The sequence below is a fragment of the Cryptococcus neoformans genome, chromosome 6 (assembly GCF_000149385.1).
Source record: "Cryptococcus neoformans var. neoformans B-3501A chromosome 6, whole genome shotgun sequence".
In the NCBI taxonomy this organism is placed as follows: Eukaryota; Fungi; Basidiomycota; class Tremellomycetes; order Tremellales; family Cryptococcaceae; genus Cryptococcus; species Cryptococcus deneoformans.
In genome coordinates this window covers 1,277,589-1,295,494 of record NC_009182.1, presented here as the reverse complement: position 1 = coordinate 1,295,494, position 17,906 = coordinate 1,277,589, and the positions used below count along the sequence as shown (strand labels likewise).

Below are 17,906 nucleotides of genomic sequence, written 5' to 3'. Positions count from 1 at the left end.
GTACGTGTGTATGGCGGGCATTGGCAAGTAGTAAAAGTTAACAAGATGCCGGCTTTGGTTATTGGAGGTTGGGTTATAAATTTTTTCTCTGTTCCCTCGGATATTCTTGTGAAATGATGTAAATGAGGTTAAAGATGACCAGGTTTTCTTTTTCTTTCTTCAAGAATGTAGAATTGCTTGTTATTGACCATAACGAAGCAAGACGTACATAGATAAGAACGAAGGAAAAATTAATTCTATTACCTCAAGACAAAACAAAAAGATCCCTCGCACAGTTCTCCCCCAGATACTCTTCTCGCCTGGCTCTAATGTTAATGTTTCCCAATCATCCCCTTGGGATCGCTCCCGTGGTAAAGCTTGTTATCCTGTATGTACTGGATGACACTGTTGGGTAATAAGTACCTTGGAAAACCCGTCAGCTACGAGTTGGCAAGGGATGAGAAAGGAAAAGTCAGACTTACTTGATGCTCATACCCCTGCGGACGAATAATCGGACTTTCGTAGACGAAATGTCGTTGTAAATTAATTGCTTGATCACGACCACGTTCCGTCTAATGATTCGATCAGCACACTACTCAAGACGATAAACGAAAGACGCACCTGTGATGGTACAGTATATCATGAGAAAGCAAGAACGCCCAAACATCTGAACCAGCTCTTTCCACAATTAAACACCCGAACCTGCCCAGAATCACATGCAAATCCGGTTCACTCCACACTCCTGGTTCACCAAAACTCTCAATCAAATCACCTCCCGCCAGAAGCATAATCTTGTACCGTCTCCTCGTCCCATCGCGCATCACAAGTCCGCCTTTACCATGTTCGCCACCGTTGAGCATCTCATCGAAATGGTCAAGTACGAAGGCTGTACGCTGATACTCTGGTTGACCGGCTTCCCAAGGGTCGACCATGAGCCAAGTGGAGGTATGTTCAACGGCGAGCTCGCACATGCGTACTCGATGCGGGGCAGGGGCAAGGCCGGATTTTTTGTAGTACGATGATACGGGGGAATAGTAGCCGGCCATGATTTCGTATGTCTGAGACTCGACAATTTCGTCTTTGGCCATCTCGAACATACGAAGGTGGAGGTAAGTAGGAGGGGAAAAGGAGCCACAGGCGACAATGACTAGTGGAATCTTGTTTTCGTCTGTCAAATCTTGTCAGCTTGATCTCACATAAAAGAAGGAAAACTCACCATGCATCTTTGTTCTCAGTCTGTGCCGAGGGAATCTGTACTCCGCCTTCCCCGCAAGGTACGCCCCACTACCGCCACCTTCCGCCTGGGGAGCATTCAGATCAAGATCTGCCTCCCCGTCATTCCTCCCTTCCAGCGCATCATAACCCGTCTCCCGCTTTCTCGCCCGTTCAGACTTTCTTCCCTTCACTTTCGCTTCCCCAGCTCCAACGTCTGAAGAGAGAGGCTCGTTCATGGATACAAGGTCGCTGTTTGCAGGTTTGGGGGATTCGAGAGAGGGTGGTGGAGGTGTACTGTCCATTTCAAGGGCGTCTCTCGGGTCAATCTGGCTATCGTCAGTCAAAGGTGGTGAGTCAAGTTCCTCTGCCATCCTGTTCTCGACATCACGAGCCTTCTCCAAAGTCGGACTGAATTTACGGCTCATCATAGGATCACGGCTCTCCTCCGCTGTTGACGTGTGAGAAGCTGCAGTGACTGGAGAAGTCTCTGGACCAGTACAGGTGGGTGAAGGCGGGTTACCGAAAAGATAGCCTGATATGAGTCGACGAGATCGAGTAGAAGAAAGTTCGTCGTCTGATGTGATGGGTACAGGGGGAGTCGGGGGCTGAATGCTCTTGAGTGACGAGATGGCTTTAGATGGGGTTTCCCTTGTGCCAGAGGATACAGGTTCGGGGTTTGAGATGGTTTGAGAGGTGTTCGATGCTGTGCGAGCAGGACCTTGTTGGCGCGCGGAAGGATTAGTCGAAAGTACTGGACGAGAGTGTTGCTGGGGTTCGAGAGAGAGAGAGGGGACATCTGGCATTTCGGAAGTTGCTGTACCCCCGAATGGTGGGCTAAGAAGTGTTAGAAGAGAAGACAAAAGAGAAAGGATGGACACACGAGTCATTGTGGAAAGAGTGCAGCCCCATGGCGGGAAGGACAGGAGCGGGCGACTTGAATCCGTTGGAAGCCATCCTGTGCTGCCGGGGTCTCTGCTGTGTTGAGTCAGAAAGAGTTACTTCTCTCTTCACAGAGATGATTTAATGATGGAAAAAGTAGCAGGGCGGTTCTTGGATTGAAAAGAAAGTATGAAAAGAGCGTACCATTGAAAGTACCATAATAACGCAATCAGGGAAGCTGAATAACAGTAACGCGTAAGATTCCTAATCAGATATTGGAGATCTTGAAAGGCAAAAATCAAAAGAGTAATCCTATCATGCATTCCACCTTCATCTTCATCCCCCCAAGTATATACCCATCGTGTGAGTGAGAAGCTATCGGTTGATGCATCCGGTGGTTTATTTGGCTTAAAAAGCAACTCCTCTTGATCCATGGTGCGTGGTGGACCTTTTTTTTCCGGCTGTGTCGTGCGACTCAGAGTTCGGTCCGGGTAGGGTAAATATGCACCCATTTTGGATTGAGAGTCGGATTTATTTTGGTGCCGTCCTCGGACATACGACATGCCTTGTTGAATAATCATGACGAATGACAATGCCGATCGCTATGCATCTTTCTTCTATGCTTGCTTATTAAGGAGCTACTGATGATGGCTTCGTCCGTCGCCTCGGGCAATGGGCAAGGCAATTGGTATGTCTTATATACATAATAAGAAGAAATAAATGGTTCATCCTCCATCTACCGCTCCCGTCACATACCATCCAGGTACAGTATCATCGGGCTCAAGGAGACAGGGACGGGAAATAAAAGAGAGATGGGGCCGGCGGCAAGCTACGGCGGCTCAAACGTTCCCCGTTGCTTTAATAGCCGGTGAGGGTTCAGTTGAGTATGTTTAGATTTTAGATCTTAGATAGATCTTAGATGCATCGATGTTCATTATGACTGGTGCTGTGCGTAAGAAGGTAGATGCAGTCGAAGACAGTACTGACCACATCCTTCAGTGATAGCAACAAAGACGACTATTTGCCCCCATCATGGCCAGCAATCTACGATTTCTACGCCGCATCATCAGCACTTCTAATAGTTGTTCACTGTTGGGGGTCAGAGGCGTGTAGATAAGATAGCCGCAACATCACGAGACATGCCAACGGTAACCGGCGATAAGATATGCATCCTTCGGACGAATTCTGGGACATCGCTAATAAGCGGTGGTCGATCGTTAAATGTCAGTCTAAAAGTACTGGGAAGGAGGGCGGAGGGCGGAAGTATAGACGTATTCTTCGGTCACCTCGAGAGTTTCCTCCCGGTTACTGACTCCTAGACTTTCCCCTGTCCATCCTTGTCGTCCCCCATCATTTCCACCACAGCTTCCTCTTTCATTTTCTGTATCCTCCCTTGGTACAACCACGTCTCAGGCTTAGTCAAGAGCCACGATAAGAAACCAAAGATGGTCACTGCACCAAAGATAACACTATAGCACGTTAGGAGTCAGCTTATATTACAAAAGTACGTCGAAAGTATGCTGGTGACGTACACGGAGTAGTTAAATCCACTGGCGTCGACGGGGAAGTAGAACGGGGAAATGTATGTCTACAACCGTTCATCAACTACAGTGATATAAAGTCGAAAGGATTGACTTACAGCAAAGACGATACAATTCCAAACAAACGCTATTACGTAGAAGGGTTTCGCCCACATCCCTAAACTAAATTTGCTGTTCTTAAACTCATTGGGAGTGATGAAGAGTCGACAGAAGGAGATGAGTGCATACGCCGCGATAGTGGCTATTCCCATGCCCGCATGTCAAGCTTTACTCTCCAAATCACAAGGAAGCTGGTAAAGGGACTTACGAGTACCAGCAGCACTGACCAAACTCGTAAACGCCACCGTACTTGGCAAAATTGTACACAAAATCAAGGCCCCAAATACCGTCATGACTGTTACTGCATTCTTTGGCCTTCCATCCTCTGTTACCTTGCCCACCCATCCGCTGAGAGGCAAAACACCATCACGAGCTACAGCGAACACCAATCTCGAGGAAGCAACGATCGAAATAGAAGTGTTCAGCATCAAGCCAACCACAGCCAAACAAGCCATGAACACCGCTCCCCCCCGACCGAGAGCTAGAGCGTACACTTGAACAAACGGTTGCTGTGCGGTGAATTCGTGCCAAACGTCGAGAGGCGGGGTACAGAAGAGAAAGAGGACAGAAGTGACGAATGCGAATAAGCCGGAGAAGAAGGCAGAGGTAAGGATGCCTCGGGCGGATTTGGTTGAAGCGGATCGGGTTTCTTCAGAGATATGGCCTGAAGCGTCGAAGCCCGTGATGGAAGCTGCTGCGACAAGGCTGTTTGTGTTAACTGTAAATTTGAGAAAGAGTAAAGGAGAATGCTTACAAGCAAAGCATCCAATTCCATCCTGCCGGTGCACCGGTACCATTATCTGCATATCATTTGTTAGTAAAAAGTACGATTGCTTAGGACGAAGCAAACCAGGGAACTCACATTGTGAAGTAAACACTTCCTTCGCGCTCCTAAATCCGTATGTCATGTGAACCCTCACAGGCAACCATGTCAAATTCAAAATTAAATCCACCGCCATCAAGCACATACTTCCTTTAAATACCCAGCTATACGACTTTTGAGGCAAATAGTTAAACGCAATGCAGAGACCGAGTATACCCTCGGAGAGAGCCCATTGGACAGCACGGAACTTGACGTTAGAGGTTGATAATCCGTCAGCTCCGGGGAAGGGAATCTCGTAGATGGTAAGGAGGGATAGGAGGTAGTTGGCCGACGTCTAGGAATGCGGGAGTTAGTAGGACATGGGTTGTTGAAGATGCTAGGACTTACTTGACAGACGGAAGCGCAGAATGTCATCCATGCTGTACAAGCCCACCAAGCGACAATGTACCCAGTCACTAAACCCTGTAAGATTGCTAAAGACGTGGGATAGAACGATTTGACGTACATCGAGCATACTTGGGGCCAGCTGCCTCGGCTGCCCAGATATAGATCGAGCCAGATAATGGAAGGGCAGACTGTGAATCAACAATACCATCCGGTCAGCCCAGGTGTCCCCCGAGAAAGAGAAGCAGAAAGAGGACGAACACAAATCTCAGCCAAGACGGCAGCAGTCAAAGTCATAAGGATCCAAGCAATCAAACAAGAAGACCTAGCACCACCTATTAGAATCGTCCCTACCTTCGTCAAGTGAAAAAGGATACAACACCCGCGACCTTCCCTCCTCGCCCCCCTCTCCCCTCTAATCATATCACACGACACGAGCACATGAGGGGGGCAGAAGAAAGGAGGTCACGGGCTTTACCTAAAACTACAAGCGGGGTTCCCTTCGCGAGCATTGTCTCGAGCAGGTTCAGACGGTGATGATCTCAGCCCCCACTATAGCATCTCGAACCCTCGAGCAGATCTTCTTCCCTTTTACTCCTACGGGGTTCCCATGGTGAGCTGGCAAAGAAGGTATCACCCTTTTCTTCGCACTGACTCGGGAGAAACGTAGAGTGTAGGAAAGGGAGAAAGAAAAGCCGTCATAAGGCAAGAAAGTGGAAGCACCCGTACCCAGCAATAACTATTGGAATGAATATAAACCTTTTCTTTTGACACTTGTCTCTTGTCTCAGCGAGCGCGGTAGGAAACTCCCGATTGTCGTTTTCGGCTGCGATTGTTGTTTTGTTCACTTATAGGGCAATATTTACCAAACAGCAGCGGGACCACCGGCGTCAATACCGAGGAAGATAAACGACCTCGCACAGGCGATAAAGTTCCTAGAAGTCCAAACATGAGTCAGCGATCGGTTAGATTTAATCAAGAAGAGGAATGGGCAGACATGGCACAGAAAGAAGCAGCGAAGGATTCGAGCATACCCCATCGCCGGGCGAGGGAAGCCTTATAGCCCATCTTGGCCTATGGAAACTGTCATTAGTCGGTTTTTGAAGCCAAGGCGCCGGAGAACGTACAAGATCAGCGGCATCTTCATCGAGCGTCGGCGAAAAGTCGCCTTGCTGATGACTCTCCTCGAGGGCGTCATTTTTGATGTAACTCATTTTTTTTATATCTGTTTTTGAAACTGTGGGATGGTTGGTTCGGTTTGGGGAGCTTGAAGTCGTGGGAGGGCAAATATATAGTAGATATCAGAAAGAAATTTCCCACCAGACGGAATACCCAACAACGACCCGACGTATGACGGCGCTCCGCTTCCGATTTTAAAGAATGGGCCTCCACTAGTGCCTGAGCTATACGAGGATCGAGGTACATATAGACCGTACGAGTACTTCACACGCCCCCACGCCTTATAACTTAAGTTTATTTAACTAGTTGGGAAATGATTGGGAAATTAATTATTAAGTAATTAGATAGAGATCAGGCGGGGTAACCTGATCGACCTGAGGCTGGTGGGTGGGCAGCTTGTTCATATGACAAGGAGAAACACGGTAAGGAAAGGTGCTGGGCATAATGTTCGCTGTCTAAGTAAATAAGTGCTTGTGGGGAGGATAACGAGACACTTCATGCAAGGTTCACATGGTTGAGATAAAGATAACGGAAACTTTTTAACTATCTATCATGAACGTACATGGATCGGGACAAATGGGAATCTCCACAAAGTCGCATCATACGTCGCGTGTCCGACCGAGTGCGGCATGCATGGTGTATAATTAATTTAGCCCCCAATGATCTGCTGCTGTTTCCCCGGCTGCAGTGCTACTACCTTTTCGGCAAAAAGTCTGTTCAAAAGGTTCACCATCTGCCTCTTTTCATCTCACGCAGGGGCTTGTGCATTGTGCTTATCGATAAGCGGAGGGCGAGGAGGGAAACACCAATAATGACAGCAAGAAGCAATTCACCTCCCGGTTTTCCAACGAACCTGCAGCTGGCTCCTCGGTCGTGCGTGCTGATGAGGAGGATAGAGGCACCTCTCCACATACCGTCATGAATCTGCGGTATGTAACTTTTAGGTACAGACATACGTTTTCTGTGCAGAATAGTCCATTGTATTAGCGCTGTACGAGTTACTTATTTATACGTACTGTACTGTACTGTGGTCTTCACATTTTGTCACCACCATCATCTCCGTCGTAAAATAATAATAAGCGCGCGCGCAAGTCGATCGCCGAACCTCTTGCCATTTATTTATACAGTGCGTATACATAATCTGATATATATTGCTTGTGAGTACTTCCGGTGGGACCTTATGTCTCACGATCATTTCCTCTCTGAGAAGGAGGGGGGGTGTCCGAAATAGCTCCTTTCCCGTTCTTCTTCCCTCGTTTTCTTTTCACCCCTCGTTCCATCATGGGATGCCCTCCTTGAGCAGCAAGCTCATCCATCTCTCTTCTCAGCCTCTCCTCGTTCTCAAAGAACCGTCGTGTCGCTTCAGGATCCTCGTCGTCCGAATCCTCGATAAACGCAGCAGACTTGTAGTTCTGAGTCTCCACCGCCTTCTTGGCTCGTTTCTGACGCGGATTCTTCTTGTGCTGATGACCAGGGCGTACCTCACCCGTCTCAGAATCGTACGATTCAACAGAGGGCGAACGCCGTCTTCGTCTTGTTGCGCGGGCTTTTCGTCGGAGGAGTTTCTTGGGATCATCGTCAAGTGTTGGAGGCTCCTCCATGTATTGCTTTAAAGCACCAATACTGGCTTCAATGTCGGAAGGCAACACGTTGGCGGGAAGAAACCATGCAGAGTCCGACTTTTCTCGGGCGAGTGCAAGCTCTTCGGAGGAGACGTCTTCTTCAAAATCGAGTTCCATAGGAGGTGGTGGTAAATCGAAAGAGAGAAGTTTGAGCATAAGTCGGAAATGGGGGTTTGAGGTGACAGCCGTAATCTGTTCGCTCTCCTCAGGTTGAAGGTCTGCTCATTGCTTAACAGTGGTCAAGAGATTCTGAAAATGAATGGACATACCAAATTGGGTGAACTTGCTGATTGCCTCATCACTCGGTCTCCCAAATCTCCTCACTCTCGCATTCCCATCTTCATCTTCCTCGTCCTCATCTCCATTAATTCCTCCGTCAGTGGTCAACACAATCTCCTGTTTGGCCGCCAAGACTTGCTCCAAAACTTCGACGATCCACTTAATGAGATAGCCGTGGCCGTCGCCCCAAATAATGGCAAAAGCGATCGACATCTGTTGAGACCAACTAAATTTGTGTTTCTTAATAAACTGCAGTTCTACAGGTCCCATCTATTCATCCACCCATCAGCTTACAGTTCCACTGTATTATTAACGAGGTTGTAACCCACCTTTTCTTTGATCCTTCCCCTCTGTCCAGCCATCTCATCGTCATCATCATCACTGCCGCCACCCACAGTCTTCCATTTACCTCTCGACTTGCTGCTCAACGCTTCGACCAGCGTAAACGGTTCTTTCTCGACATGCTTGAAGAATTTGCGCAAAATGTACGTTATGAGTGTGATGAGGTCTCGAGAAGAAGGGGCTGCGGGAAGGACGTGCTGTTTGTCCAGGATACGGCGGAAGATGATGAGTGTCGACACCTGGGACGATTCTTAATCAGATTGGGAAAAAAGGAAAGGAGAAGATGAAGGACTGACCTTGAAGTACAAACCCTCGGCATGAGCTTTGATTACCTGTCTGTGCATCAGACCAACTACTCTTTTCATAGGTTCTGGACCATCAAATTCCAAGAACCGTTCGAGGTAAGTAAGGAGAGTATTGACCACCGCTTCTTGGGCAAATCTCTGCCCAGCGCAAATCCATAAGTCTCACTTCCCAACGATCACCTTCGAAAAAGCTACGCACCTTCTCGAAAGACTGGAAAGTAAAAGCATGTTCAGCATAACTTGGCGCATCCTCATCCGGGGCGAACGCCTCCTCCCCCTCATCCCCGTACTCTTCCGGAATCTTGCGTTGCTCCCGATCAGCGTTGGCTTGCGAAGCGGCTTGCCGTTCTTTACGTTTCTTGTGCGTGTTTTTGCGTTTACGGATGAACATGAAAGCTTTTGTCTTGGAATACTTTTCGAGCATTCGGAGAAGCACGTAGGCAAAGTGGATGATAGAATCGAGGTAGCTATGTTCTTTCATTAGAGAAACCCATGGTATGGCAAGTCAAATAAGGAGCTTACGCGATGGATTGGTTCTTATATTCTCGGACAACAGCAAGTGCAGAATCGAGGATATCGTAATTGTAGTACAGCTGGTGTTGGAGAATCTCTGCGACCTCAACATCTTCTTCATTCGTTGACGTCGACATGTCGTCGATCAGAAGCAACTATTGCATAACTGATTAGCCAGAGATACGAGATGGTAATAGAAAACATACGATTTGAGTGAAACATTCAATACAAGCCTGCAACTCTGTCCAAGCCTTTGGTTTATCATCCCAACATATTCTCAACCTCGCAAATAGCCATTTAACTGAGTCCATCTCCGCAATTTGCGCCACCAACCCCAAAGGCAACTCTTCCAGTCGTCGAGAGCCACCTTTCTGGAGAAGCTTATGTCGAAGGAGAAGGAGGTATTCGATAAAGAAGCTGGAGAGGTAGAAGACTCGGATGTTGTCAGATGGTCGAATTTTCGTTCGTTCCATACGGATATCTCGCAAGATCGATTCGATGAACGCTTGGGTCATGGATGAGGATTACTTCTTCATACAGGAACAGAAGGAACAAACATACTGTTATAGCAGATCTCCAAGAAAGCCTTTGAAAAACTTTGCAGAATCACCATCGCATCCGAGCTGAGGTTAACAAACACCGTCAAATCGTCCATCCTCTTGGCCACGACCGCCTTCTTCCTTTTAGTCATATCCAAAATCTTGCCGGGATTTTCGATGATAGCGGTCTGTCGATGTAGAACGACTCTCTGCTCGGCCTTCACTGTGTCAGTATCAATAGTGCCGACGAAGATGAGGGCATACCGTCTTGACTGTGATAGTCGTTCCAAACCTGGAATGCCGTGTGCTGCCTACTCTGGAATTGAGTGCTTTTTGTTTCTTTTCCTTCTCCAAGAGCTTGGCAAGACTATCTATTGGTACCTGTAGAGCAGTCAGGCATGTATGACAATTGCGCGAATTACAAACTCACTCTTTTCTGATCCTGTACAAGCTCAGACGGCTTGATACCTCGGAAGATAAGATGTAAGATATCAAGTACGATGACATTGAACGGGTTAAGGTCTGTCTTATCCGCACATGAAGCCAAAGTAAGGAAAAGCTGGAGATATGTAAGGGAATCGAGTTGGGTTATGAGATCGGACTACAGCATATTAGTCTTGCGACAACGGGGAAGTGGGATATCTAGCAACTTACTTGAAGATGGGCGAACTCCTCTTTCTCACCAGTAGCTGTACCTTCAGCCACTGCATCCTTGATTGCAAGAAGATTTCGGACCACATGCAGTCCTAATGAAATGATACGCGAGTCCTTCTCGTCTCTGCCATTGTTCAAGTTAGTCCCATATTTGATTTGAGCAACTTGAACATACTTTCTGGGTTTCGCCAGACATGGCACCATAAGAGACAGAATTGATTTGAGAGGTTTTGTAGTTTTAAGGAAAAGAGCCTTGTATTCCAATTGAGCACGAAGCAGGGAGGCATAATCTGTAACGACTGGACCTTCATCTTCAATCTCTTTGAGCTCTTGTGCGACATCGATAGGCCATGTTAGAGCTGCTATCAAGTCACCTGTACAAGTGTCAGTACGTAGCGCAGCAATAAACAGCAACTTACAAGCAACAAGAGCAACCTTTCTGCCCCACTCTCCTCTTTCCGCACATTCCACCACGATAGCGACTAACTCTTTCATCAATTCTGCTCTGTACATACACCTCGCCACTGTTCGCTCATCATCTTCGTCATCTTTTCTCCACAGCTTCTTCAGATCCTTGAGGACACCTAAAACACTGTCACCAGGTCGATAGACAGTCTCAAAAATGCCACTGTCTGGTGGTGATTCGACTTCTTCATAACCACCTAGGGCGTTGACGAGAGTCTGAACGGCAGGGTAGAAGACATTCCAACGGTCCTGCGGTGCGTCGAGAAAATGAGGTGGCGATGGAGCATCGAGAGGAGGTGGCGAATCTGGCAATTCCATCCTGGCTTGGAATGGAAGAAAGAACCGGAGCTGAGAGAAGGTTGAAAAGACGCGTCAAAAAGGGAAAAGAGCAAATGAGAAGTCGTCGCGAAACGCGTGAAATATTCAGGAACCAGACTGCTCGAACAAATTCACCCCAATTCCAAATCCGACAAGGCTGGGTTTTGCGCCCAAATATGACCCAGATCACGAGATTGGGATGGATGGAAAAGCCGAAACGGTCACTGTCGTATAGCTAGACCCGCTTGCATCGAACGCAACATAGCAACTGTATGACATTACTTAAAGAAGGCTGAACACTACTACGACAAACAAATCACTACAAGTCATGTCTATATATAAATTAATGACTATTGAACTGTACATAACTTATCAAAGAGAAGCTGAAGCGCGATACTATTCGACGGTGCGCGTAGTGCAGCATTGACCAACAGGATAGTAGACGACTGCTTCGAGTGTAGTCCAGCATTATTACCGTTTCCTGAATAGTAAGGGATAGCTTCTATCGTCTAGTGAATCAGAGGCGTTGCTTACCATCCAAAGTTGCCTTCGTATCCTGTGATAGACCTGCCGTGAATGTGCTAGCTAGCTGTCGATCACCAAACGAGGTGCGTAGAAAGTTCGATATGCGTGATGCGTAGGGCTACGGAGAAGAAGACAGGCCCCAAAGGGTCTTCTTGGCGAACAACTTGGGAAAAAGATAGCGTATGCCCATCACAGATCAGCGCAGGCACTTAGCCCGCTACCGCAGTCGTCATTCGCCCCTGTCGATATGGCTGAAAGCATCAGATCGGTCCAGAGAAGATAGACGGGTATAATGGTCATCCAATGAACCCCGATTACACGCTCAGCTGCTCTAGCAATTGGCTTCGCTCTCCCTGCCAATGATACGTAATTTCCACCTAAAAGGGTAGGAGCGACTTGTTTTTGAGAGTGGCCTTTGGGCAAACTGCGTTGATGAGGTTCGCTACTGCTATGGGGCGTATGGAGCGGTCCGGCTTGTAAAAGTCGGATGAGCTTCGGGGTTAGGAGGAACATTCCTTACCGAGCAGAATGTCGTTGGCAATGGGGCTCATGCCCTGGAGGAATTTCCAAAACTTGTTATTATTACAAGCCACTTTGGTGAGGTGAGGGTTTCAATCATCAAATATACCGGGCGCCGTGTCTGGTTCAGTTTCCTGAGTATTTCTCCGAGTAAGTCGGGGACGAGGGCTGGGATTGTCTGGCGGCCGGGGGGATTGGGCAGGTTGAATGGGTTATCACGACGTACGGAGGGTCATTTGCCGTGCCTGAAGCGTCTACTCCCATCGACCAAATCCAATTGGCCGAATCCAACCGGCCAGATCCGATCGCCCTAATGCCGTTGGTTTTCGACATTTGATAAGGAATTCTGACACCGGTCAAAGAATTCTCTGACTCTTGATAAGGGATTCTCTGAAACTTGATAAGGAATTATCTTCTTCCTACTAATTTCCTTTTTCACGATTTTCCTTTCACAATCAACTTTTGGACAGACATTGACAGAAAGCGAACGCTGGAAATCTGTGCTTCAATCTTTGTCAAAATGTTGTCTGAAACCAATGAGCGGCAATCACTTTTGCCATCCGAAACGTCAACAATTCGAGCTGTCTCTGATAGCGAAGAAAACCCTAACAACGTAAACGCTGGTTATGGTGCTGCAGAGAGCCAAGCGCCCCCAAAAGAGGGGAAACTTCACCATAAGAAGTTCAAGGAGATATGGGCACTCTTGATAGGGTTGGCATTTGCGTAAGTCCCCTTCTCGTTTATGGCGGCGTTACAAAATGTCAAGCACCTGCAAAAGAAAGAAAGCTTCACCATAAGAGGTTTATGGAGATATGGGCACCACTTTATGGGGTTGGCGTCTCTGATATCATTGTTGGGGATAAAAAAAGGAAAAAGCCTGACTTCCTTCATCGGTGATAGTGTCTTTTGTTCAGCCTTGGGAGCTACGATAGTAGCCAATTTGACCATCGAAATTGGATCTTACTTTCATGCTGGTGCTTTGGTGAGCCTCATCCGTCCTTATTACTTGAATGCAGTTTCTCACATCATCTTAGTCATCATGGCTTGGTACAGCGTATCTCTTAGGTTTGACGGCTATGACCCCTCTCTACGGTCGTCTCGCCCAAGTGATGGGTAGAAAAGGAGTGATGATACTTGCTTTGACGTTCTTCCTTAGTAGGTCCTTCGGCAGGGATTTTTGGTGCAGAGTAATACTGACATTGACTACAGATGGCACCTTCCTCTGTGCGATCGCACCTACGATGTACTTTATGTTGTTTGCCCGAGCAGTTGCTGGTGCAGGCTGTGGTGGGCTTTTGACTGTAACTGTGAGTTTGCATGTCATCTTTTTGTTATCCTATATTGAACAGCATCTAGGCTATCATCATCTCCGACCTGGTTTCATTAGCCGACAGAGGACTGTATCAAGGCGGGATAAACCTCCTTTTTGGTGCAGGTTCGGCAAGCGGTGCTGTACTCGGTGGCTATGTATACGACAGATTTGGCTGGCGTGCCGCCTTTTGGGTCCAAGTACCCCCCGTTACCTTTACTTTCATCATGGTACTTTGGAAACTTGATGTCGAAAGAGAGAAGGGTGAGGATGACGGAGGAAAGACTGCCTGGGAAAAGTTTAAACATATCGATTGGTTAGGAAGTTTTGTGCTCATGGTTGGCGTGAGTCATTTTTCCCCTTTAGTCTTGGTGGTTTGTTGATATACGACTACAACAGATCTCGTCTTTCTCGATCTTTTCTTCTCTTCTCACATCCTCAGACTATTCCTTCCGCCACCCTCTGCCCCTCACACTCCTTATCACTTCCTCCATCGCCTTCCCTCTCTTCTTTTACATCGAGAAACGTGCCCATCAGCCCATTTTGCCTTTGTCACTCCTCACAAGGGCTCAGCCAAGTATCGTCCTTGCTGGTTTCATGCTGACTACCGCTACCAACTTCTCCCGGGTACGTAAACGCAAAAAAAGGAATGGGTGCTGTTATACTAACAGAAAGGGTGACAGTTATATATGCAACCTGTCTATTTACATGTCACGAGGGGACTGAACGGGTCTGAGACAGGTTTGCTTCTCATTCCCAGCTCCGTCGTCGGCTCCTTCTCTTCCCTCTACGCTGGTTGGCACATGCGTGTAAGTAGTTGACTTGAATAATAAGTTTAATACTGATGGATGCCTTTGTCAATAGTATTACAAAGAATATAAATGGTTCCAAGTTGTCATGTCTCTCATCCCATGGCTTCAGGCCATTTCTATCATGGTCGGCTGGGGACCTGAAACCAGCATTCATCGACTGTGGAGCGAAATGGCTCTTGGTGCTCTGGGAGGTGGTGCAACCATCACGTCATTGTTAAGTAAATGATACATCAAACAGCCGTCCATTAAAGAACCGTGTTAACTTCCTGACAGCTTCACTGATCGCCTGCGTCGAACCTAACGAAATCTCTCTCGCCATTTCTGCATGTTACCTCTCCCGAGCCGTTGGCCAAGTCGTCGGCGTCGCCATCTCATCTTCTATCCAACAAACCATCCTTCTCTCCTCCCTTACTCGTCGCTTCCCATCCAACCCGTCTCTTATCAAGCGACTCATTCAAGAACCTGCGGCGGTTTTGCCCATCTTGGGCGACGCTGATGCTTGGCAAGCGAGACTGGCATACCTGGATAGTATTAGAGCAGTGTTTGGATCTGCAGTCCTTGGTGGGATTGCTTTGACTGCCATATGTGTAGCTATCAGGGGAAGAACTCTTTGATGTGAAGATAACGAGTACAGTCGAGGTGCAATTCCAGCGCGATGGCATTTTGTATATCTCACAGATAGAAAAAAAGGTTAAAAGGGTTAGATGTTGTAGGGGCTATTGGTTAAATGGTTAGAATCCTGCTACAGTATGAAATGGAAGTTCAGACTAAGAAGCTTCAACAAAAAAATGGCATTTTACATGCATGGAACTCGCTGATGACGTGACTTCCAGCGTTTATTTAGGCTTATCTTGCTTTGTCGGCTGCCGGCCTGGTACTTCCGTCGGAAACTGATGATGTTCTGTTTTTGGCGCTCATCATTGGCCACCAAAGGACGACGACGGATGTTGCCTTTCCACACAAGGCATTTTGCATTCTATTTGTATATTTCATTTGTCTATCAACAGCTGCCTCATTGCACAGTCTGCACCAGACTCTGACTTCCATTTCTGGAAAAAATACCAACTGGCCCTCAGCAGCGTCTCGGGTGTAGAATCAATTACCGACGAATGGGCTCTTCAATGCCTCCACCCCACGTCCGAGCCTGGTACTCGTACGCCTTTGCTGCTGAAGTCTTCTCATCTTGTGCGCTCGTAAGTTCATTGGATCATTGAATAAGTGTCATAGCTTATAAGACCCTTCAGGCAATATTCCTGCCAATCACTTTGGAACGTAGGTTTCGGGTCTCGTTAACTAGTTAGCGTTCTTTTTGTGATTGATCCCAACTACAGAGATGGCCCGAGAGGTTGGATATTACGCGCCAGAACTGACGGAGACATGTGTTATTAATGATTCGTCTTCAGATGTGACGGGAAGGCTCTGCAAAGCTCGGATCCTAGGGGTATGGATAGATACAGCTTCGTTCAGGTGAGTAACTTGAAAGGCTTTGACTCCTTTGTAAATTGAAGATGGCCATTGCTAATATCAAGAGTTCCAGTATGTATGTTAAATCTATCGCTGTGGCCTGCCAAGCAATCTGTATCATCTCTATTGGTCCTCTGGCAGACATCGGTACGCCGTCATTCCTTGGCTAAAAGGACGATACATAATATTTCTGTAGCCTATTGGAGGAAGCGACTACTTCTAACCTTCGCCTACTCGGGATCTCTTTCCGGCATACTATTCCTCTTATTCCCACCTTTACCCTATGCCTGGACCCCTATCATGGCGGCAATACTCAACATCGTCGGTAATGCGACCTACTCCACCAGCATCGTCTGCAGCAACGCGTTCTTGCCAGGTCTGGCCAAGGAGGATGTAGATGTACAAAAGGCATGGGAAGAAGCTACATCGGAGGGTCTTCAGGACGGTTTGAGGGACGTCCATGAAGATACCGACGAGGAAAACACGGGGAGTGTCAGTAGGGAAGACGAGGCGACCCATCTTCTTCCCGACCGACTCATACCAGCTGTTTGTGCTATATCAACCCAAGATCTCGCTTTATCCGACCCCTTGGCCAAATTAATCGAGCCATCTAATGCCAAAAAGCACTATGAATCCCGTTTGTCCCTTACCACTTCCCGTCTGTCCTCGACTGGTACTGCTATTGGCTTTTTCTCCGGTGTCTCGGTCTTGACGCTGCTCCTTATCCCTGTTACAGCTCTCGGAGGTTCGACATTTTCTATGAGGCTTGCCATCGGCCTCAGTGGGGTCTGGTGGGCGTTGTTCACTGTCCCTACCTGCATAGGGCTACCGGGCGGCGCGCCTGGACATGGGTCTGATTTCAGTGCCAGTCAAGTAAAGAAGGCATGGGTCAAGATTGGAAAGATGGTCGCGCCAAAACAAATACATCAGCTGCCAAACCTCTATATATTTCTCCTAGCATGGATATTCCTATCTGACGGTAAGTTTTCATGACTTTATGTTTCCGATTTCTGACATCTCGTGCTAGGTTTCCACACCACCACTTACGCTGCTATTCTTTACGCTTCCTCAGTTCTCTCCATGTCCGCGCCGAAAATCATCCTTGTCGGCATCCTCGTCCAACTCGCAGCGGTTGTATCCTCCGTTCTTGTCCCTCGCGTTCAGCGGCGCCTATCGACCACTTCTAGCAAACCAGTGACCAACTATAAGGTGTTACTCGCTGGAGTGGTGGCTGCGGCATTCATACCTGTTTACACATGTGCTGGACTTGTATTACCTTTTGGAGGGTTGAGATCGGAAGGAGAGATGTACGTTTTGGCTGTCTGGTTCGGTTTGGTGAGCACTCTCGATCTCTCCAGTATTGTGAAGTGAATCTCTGGCTTACTAAAGATAGGTATTCGGACCATTCTTGAGTTATTCTCGAGCTGTATACGCTGAGCTTATTCCTCCGGGTCACGAATCTACCTTCTTTTCTCTCTTCGCTTTCACCGACAAGTCAGCATCCTTCATCGGCCCAGCCGCTGTCGGACTCATATCCGACTTGACAGGCAACATCAGATATGGGTTCTTGTTCTTGCTTGTGATGTTGGTGGTGCCTATACCTGTTTTGGGGCGAGTTGCTGTTGAACGGGGAAGGCGAGAAGCTGTCGAATGGGCAGAAAGATCGAGGAAGGAGATGTCAGACGAGAGAGTCTGAGGATATGGCTAATACAGGGGTTTTGGGCTCTATGTTGTATCTACAGAATTTCATGTTGTTGAGCTCAATCAAATGTTATAATTCGTGTCACCAAGAGTGTCCGAATCCTATGCTCTTTGGTCTACCGAAAGATTTGGATTGTTCTAATTAGTAAGCAGTCCTTGCTGGGATTAGCCTGTTTTGGAACCGTTTTCACGGGCCTTCACCGTAATCTCGCAATGAATCCGAACGCCAGTCAAAGTGATACAATCATACTAGGCCTGCTTTTGAATGTTGTACCTGAGGGCTTCAACAGTTCTCTATTGCAGTTAGCTTTTATTGCGAGCGTTCAATAAGATACATCCTTTATATTCACATTACGCAGGCAACGTCCATCATTACCATCCTTATGCTCTGGAATGCAGCATCCATCTTGCCTCATTAACAGTTGACACTAAAGCTGTCT

At 47.5% G+C, this 17,906-nt stretch overlaps 5 protein-coding genes across 5 annotated transcripts; 2 read left to right on the top strand and 3 right to left on the bottom strand.

Annotated features, from left to right (window-relative positions):
• Positions 1-311: 311 nt before the first annotated feature.
• On the bottom strand, positions 312-2,081 carry CNBF4380 (hypothetical protein; the record flags this gene model as incomplete). The annotated part of the gene is made up of 4 exons (XM_769666.1): positions 312-402; positions 462-551; positions 601-1,147; positions 1,196-2,081. The coding sequence occupies 4 exons, from the start codon at positions 2,079-2,081 to the stop codon at positions 312-314; spliced, it is 1,614 nt and encodes a 537-aa protein (XP_774759.1).
• A 1,307-nt stretch (positions 2,082-3,388) lies between these two features.
• Positions 3,389-6,134, bottom strand: CNBF4370 (hypothetical protein; the record flags this gene model as incomplete). The annotated part of the gene is made up of 13 exons (XM_769665.1): positions 3,389-3,542; positions 3,606-3,661; positions 3,713-3,855; positions 3,922-4,418; positions 4,468-4,513; positions 4,576-4,870; positions 4,924-4,991; positions 5,042-5,111; positions 5,182-5,245; positions 5,680-5,705; positions 5,792-5,855; positions 5,918-5,994; positions 6,048-6,134. The coding sequence occupies 13 exons, from the start codon at positions 6,132-6,134 to the stop codon at positions 3,389-3,391; spliced, it is 1,647 nt and encodes a 548-aa protein (XP_774758.1).
• A 1,143-nt stretch (positions 6,135-7,277) lies between these two features.
• CNBF4360 (hypothetical protein) lies at positions 7,278-11,136 on the bottom strand (the record flags this gene model as incomplete). Its single annotated transcript, XM_769664.1, has 13 exons — positions 7,278-7,939; positions 7,991-8,270; positions 8,330-8,581; positions 8,639-8,785; positions 8,847-9,114; positions 9,170-9,315; positions 9,367-9,665; positions 9,722-9,917; positions 9,964-10,080; positions 10,130-10,300; positions 10,354-10,477; positions 10,529-10,727; positions 10,773-11,136. 13 exons carry the CDS (start codon positions 11,134-11,136, stop codon positions 7,278-7,280), a joined length of 3,225 nt encoding a protein of 1,074 aa, XP_774757.1.
• Positions 11,137-12,700: 1,564 nt separating this feature from the next.
• On the top strand, positions 12,701-14,527 carry CNBF4350 (hypothetical protein; the record flags this gene model as incomplete). Its single annotated transcript, XM_769663.1, has 8 exons — positions 12,701-12,903; positions 13,081-13,162; positions 13,215-13,335; positions 13,390-13,487; positions 13,537-13,833; positions 13,889-14,116; positions 14,173-14,298; positions 14,354-14,527. The coding sequence occupies 8 exons, from the start codon at positions 12,701-12,703 to the stop codon at positions 14,525-14,527; spliced, it is 1,329 nt and encodes a 442-aa protein (XP_774756.1).
• An 895-nt stretch (positions 14,528-15,422) lies between these two features.
• Positions 15,423-17,461, top strand: CNBF4340 (hypothetical protein; the record flags this gene model as incomplete). Its single annotated transcript, XM_769662.1, has 7 exons — positions 15,423-15,486; positions 15,537-15,573; positions 15,705-15,768; positions 15,831-15,912; positions 15,962-16,744; positions 16,793-17,100; positions 17,159-17,461. 7 exons carry the CDS (start codon positions 15,423-15,425, stop codon positions 17,459-17,461), a joined length of 1,641 nt encoding a protein of 546 aa, XP_774755.1.
• Between the last annotated feature and the right edge of the window lie 445 nt (positions 17,462-17,906).